The following is a 5,425-nucleotide window of genomic DNA, read 5'->3' on the forward strand; positions in this document are numbered from 1 at the left end:
TTTAACCCAACAGCATCGACAAAAGAAAATTACTGTTCGATTAGAATATTTGAAAAAGACGAAAGACCTCTCATTATATTCATTACCTGATTATATGAATGTAAAAACGACAACTTATTTTCACCAAAACTATTTCAATATCAAAATGATGAAATCTGGTTTTGATAAAAATCTTGTCAGCCGTCGTCATGATGTAAATAATCAGTTGTCACAATTAGCTGATACCAATTATAAATACACGGATTTTGTAAAGCAGTATCGAGAAATTCACTTCTCAATTTTAACCAAAAAGACTGATTATTTGACAGCAATCAAAGAAGTTAACATAAATCTCAATTTTATCTTTATCACAATGTTTGTGTTGTTACTTATCTTCCTAATGATTATAATGAATAATAAATTCCACATGAGCCAAGGAATTATGGATATTGTGAGCATGTCACTGAGTATAGGAATATTGTCTCCAATTCAACGTCTCTCAATGAAGATCACTTATTTCTTTGGGTTCTTATTTATTTTTGTAGTGATGCCCGAATTCCAAGGTCAGATCTCGGCGATTCTATCGCAACCAGCGCGACGTAATATCGAAACTTTGAAGGACTTATTTGACAACAAGTACCATGTCGTTTATGAAGGAATATTGATGAATGACATGATGAATGAAAAATTGTGGGTGACCAAAGAGGACCAGAAATACTTGCATGCATCGTCTTATTCGGACCTACACAAATGTATGATAAAAGCACAACAAGATTCAACGATTGCTTGTATTGAAAGAAGTAAAGAGCTTCTTAAGTGTGCTTTAGAGTTGAAAAATCTTTATGTATCAAAAGAAAGTATCTTCAAAAGATACTACGTGTTTTGGACTAAGAAGAATTGGGCTCTGAAAGACAAAATTGACAAAGCTTATTCAATACCAGTGGAAATAGGATTAATTAATCATTACGATGAAGAGATTAATCTACGGAAAAAGATAAAGAAGATGGAAAAAATCAAAGAAGCCGAAAACTATGAACGCATCGACTTTGAAAATTTGCTGTTTTATTTCATTATGTTCGCGGCAATTGTGATGTGGAGTTTGATTATTTTTGGCATTGAACTTATTATTTACTATAATTATACAAAATATAAGAGACAAGAAGAGGAGCGACGACAGTTCATAAAGACATTAAGATCTCAACCACGAATCATTTTATTTCCAGGCCGAATGGTTCTGTCGAATAGCCGCAAGTGATTTGAATACAGAAAAAAATTAGAAAAATAGTTAACCCTGAAGGTTATCCCTGCAACTTCGCTGCAAAATCCATGCCTAGGCGCTTAAAATTGCACTGATGATTTTTTCGAACTCTTCAAGCTAAAAAATAAAATTTATTCGTTATTTTCAGCTCTCCGAGCTCAAAAGTCTGATAGAAGTTTCATAGAACACTATTTTTTAAATTTTTAAACCGCAATAACTTTTGACTGAATCAATCGATTTTCACGTGGTTGGTAGCATTTAAGACAGTTTTTTCAGTTTCATAACAAATCTTTCAGTTTAAATTGATCAAACTATGAATTTCAGAGTAACTTCGAAAAAACAATTTTTTTGGTTTTCTTTTGTTTACGTTATCTCTCGTACAAATCGATAGCACCTACCATGCGGCAACCTCAGCTGCTGAGGCAAATAGAATAAGCACTGTATTTATAAGAAAAACTGTTGGATAAAATTGAAAAAGCTCGAAACATCGGAATAGCTTATTTCTTCAACATTTTGAATTCGTGAATAGCAGAAAATTCCAGGTATTGCCTGCAGGGTTAACCGTTTTCCAGATTTTTTGGTAGTTTTTCAACTTACGTATTTTGAAAATACATCCTTTTAGCTACATTACAATAAAAATAAATTTGTGAGTACATTCTAGTGTTCTTGAATAAGAAGTATGCGAAATTGAAGCTTCAAGTACACGTTGCTTTATATGTTTACTGATGAAAGATAAATGAAACTAAAGCTCAATACAGGATGTCCTTGACTTTTTTCTGTTGAATAGCACATTAGTATTCCCTAGAAAGGAATTTTACAGTGTCATAAAAGTCTTTACTTCTGTTCACTATAAAAAGTCAGAGCTGGTCTAGTTGACATGTCTTTTCCACAGTGCTTGTAACAAATGTTAACGATGTTTTCTTATACTGTGAGCTGCAGTTGTCATGAGCAACAACTCCAAACAAAGTCACATACTTTACAAAACATTCAATCAACAAATTGACTTCAAACTACTCAGTCGCTAGCTCATCAGACGAATTTTCGGAGCGATTTTCGAATACGTTAAAGATTTTTGACGTCTTCTACCACTTCTACTATTATACAGTATTGGGTTCTTAAATTTACCAACAAAAGTTAAAAAATGTGGTTAATGAAAATTATTTTATGCTGGTGTTGCGTATTTACGGGTCACTTTACAAATGGAAGCAACTTACACAGTTCAGAAATCAAAACACAGCTCATTAACCATACGGTAAGTCGATGATTTTATAAAATTAATTTTAATTATGTGTGATAATTTGAAAAATTGCCGATTGTTTTTACAGATGGAATTGATTAAGAAAGAATTCTCGAATAATTTGAATACAGTGATAATAACTTATGATTTAGTTGATAACCAAATTGTAAGTGGAAATGCTAACAATGAATATCCGATAATTGTAGTGAACGGTGATCTCAAACGTCAACAAATATATAGGTATTATTCCGGATATCCTACGTACGTTGTAGCGTTTGAATCTATACAGAAGCTGTTTTTACTTATTTTGAAGTTCTTGAACTCACCAATTTGGAGTATAAAGTCACCAATTTTTATTCTTGATACTTCTGAAAGATCTCAGACGGGCAATGCTAGTAATGTTCTTGAAATTCTAGGAAATTTCGATATTTTAGTATCATACTACTTGCGTTATTATAGTGACAAGGATTCAAATATGATCTACACTTTGAGCCCTTACACGCAACGAGCTCCACTACCTTGGAATCAAGTTAGATTTGCAAACAGCAATAATAAAATCAAACTGCCACTATTCAGTCTACACTATCCGAAAGGTAAATATTAAGATTTATAATTAATGACTTCTAAAAGAATTTATTTTGATATCTTTATTACGCCATAACAAAAAAACAAAATTGAAAGACTTTTCTTAGGTGTATAAGCTTAATTGAATTTCCGAATTAATTTTCAGATTCAAGGAAACAGAATGTAAAAATTTATTTTGATAAGACTCAGTACTTAGATAGCCATGTAGTAAAAATATTGGAACTTGTCAATCTACCTAATTTAACCTAACAGCATCAAAGAGAAATAATTAATAGGCGAATGAAACTTATGAAAAAGAAAAAAGATCTCTCATTACTTTCATTATCTGATTATATGAATGTAACAACGGCAACTTATTTTTTCAAAAACTATTTCAATATCGAAATGATAACATCTGGTTTTGATAAAAATCTTGTCAGCCGTCGGTATGATGTATCTAATCGAATGATACAATGATCTGATACCAATTATAAATACACGGATTTTGTAAAGCAGTATCGAGAAATTCACGTCTCAATTTTAACCAAAAAGACTGATTATTTGACAGCAATCAAAGAAGTTCACATAAATCTCAATTTTATCTTTATCACAATGTTTGTGTTGTTACTTATCTTCCTAATGATTATAATGAATAATAAATTCCACATGAGCCAAGGAATTATGAATATTGTGAGCATGTCACTGAGTATAGGAATATTGTCTCCAATTCAACGTCTCTCAATGAAGATTACTTAGTTCTTTGGATTGTTATTTATTTTTGTAGTGATGCTCGAATTCCAAGGTCAGATCTCGGCGATTATATCGCAACCAACGCGACGTAATGTCGAAACTTTAAAGGACTTATACGACAATAAATATTATGTATTTATTGATCCGTTATTGGTAAAGGATATATATTATGAAAAATTGTGGGTGAGTGAAGAGGAGCAGGAATACTTGTATATATCGTCTTCTTCGGAGCTAGACAAATGTGAGATAGATGCACAACAAGATTCAACGATTGCTTGTATTGGAAGTCGTAAAAGGCAGCTTAAGCGTGCTTTAAAGTTGAAAAATCTTTATGCATCAAAAGAAAGTGTCTTCAAAAAATACTACGTGTATTGGACTAAGAAGAACTGGGCTCTGAAAGACAAAATTGACAAAGCTTCAAAACCAGTGGAAATAGGATTAATTAATAATTACGACAAAGAGATTAATCTACGGAAAAAGATGAAGAAGATGGAGACAATCGAAGAAGCTACTAAGGGGAAGAAAAAACATTTATGCATACTTATTCTAACATAATATTTTTAACCAGTAAAATTTAACAACTTTCCTCTTTTTGAAAAATGGATTTTCTACAGCTCATATTTTAAATTTAGATATTTGTTTGCTTAGTAACTATTTTAAAATAAATATTTCCGTTTATCTAATCCAATTTAACCAATGTTAAAATAAACTTTTTTTGCCATCCGCTGTAAAATTTTCTAGACATAGATTACATTTTAAATTATGGGCATCGATATACTTAAATGTAAGAAGCAGTGTTATCATCATATTTACAAGAATGTGATCAATTGGCAAAAGGTTTCAACAATGTCCAAATCAAAGGAGTTCTTTTCTTTATTTTAGTAAGTATAGTTTAATTTATAATTCACCCACGGGTAATGAAACCTATTCGGCAATAAGGATATTTTTTCACAATAATTCGAATGACAATCATTTTTTAATAATATATTTTTATATAGTACACGGAAAAAAAAAATTGTTACTGAAGCCTTCTATTAGATAGATACCTAATTAGATACCTAATCGTAGATTCTTACTGTAGCAATGTGTATTCCTACAAGTCACAAGAGCACTACTGAAGGGATACTGGAGCGATCTGTTAGTTGGCTAGAATTGCTAAACAACATTTTTCTTACAGCGCCCTCTTATCAGACAAAACGATTTAAATATTTAATATTTTATATTTAATAATAAAAATAGTATATTACACTACTAGGGCAGAAAGTTTGAGATTTCTGCACTACGCGTCATGATGCCCGAGGCGTAGCCGAGGCCATCATGGTGCGCAGTTCAGAGCTCTCAAACTTCTGCCCGTGTGGTGTATACTATTTTTCTTTATAGCCGGTCGAAAGTACGTAAACATTATAATGTACTGGATCGAAAAAAAATTGATTCCTGCCTTTAACATTTGCGACTCAAGCGAAGCGAGTGCTGCTGGTCGGAGAGGCAGGCATCAAATAAGAAAAAAATCAATGTAGATAATTGACCAACATTTTATTTGAAACGTTTTGAGCTTAAATAAAACTGAAATTTCTGAAATTTAACAAACATAAAAATAAAAAAAGATGAGTACATTCACTCAAAATTAACAATAATTA

General features: G+C 31.6%; 1 protein-coding gene across 1 annotated transcript; it reads left to right on the forward strand.

Annotated features, from left to right (window-relative positions):
* Positions 1-2,124: 2,124 nt before the first annotated feature.
* Positions 2,125-4,452, forward strand: LOC141538123 (uncharacterized). Its single transcript, XM_074259456.1, has 3 exons — positions 2,125-2,489; positions 2,563-3,067; positions 3,205-4,452. Exons 1-3 carry the CDS (start codon positions 2,379-2,381, stop codon positions 3,306-3,308), a joined length of 720 nt encoding a protein of 239 aa, XP_074115557.1. The 5' UTR covers positions 2,125-2,378; the 3' UTR covers positions 3,309-4,452.
* Positions 4,453-5,425: the final 973 nt, after the last annotated feature.

Source organism: Cotesia typhae, unplaced genomic scaffold (assembly GCF_013202065.1).
Source record: "Cotesia typhae breed Kobodo isofemale line unplaced genomic scaffold, CoteBio_Ctyphae contig_20, whole genome shotgun sequence".
NCBI lineage: Eukaryota > Metazoa > Arthropoda > Insecta > Hymenoptera > Braconidae > Cotesia > Cotesia typhae.

What these genes read in the sequence shown, in the direction of transcription:
- LOC141538123 (XM_074259456.1), top strand. Translation starts at nt 2,379, where the DNA reads ATGTGGTTAATGAAAATTATTTTATGCTGGTGTTGCGTATTTACGGGT. An exon ending in CACAGCTCATTAACCATACG is followed by an intron (nt 2,490 to 2,562) that starts GTAAGTCGATGA and finishes TTGTTTTTACAG; the next exon opens with ATGGAATTGATTAAGAAAGA. An exon ending in CAGTCTACACTATCCGAAAG is followed by an intron (nt 3,068 to 3,204) that starts GTAAATATTAAG and finishes ATTAATTTTCAG; the next exon opens with ATTCAAGGAAACAGAATGTA.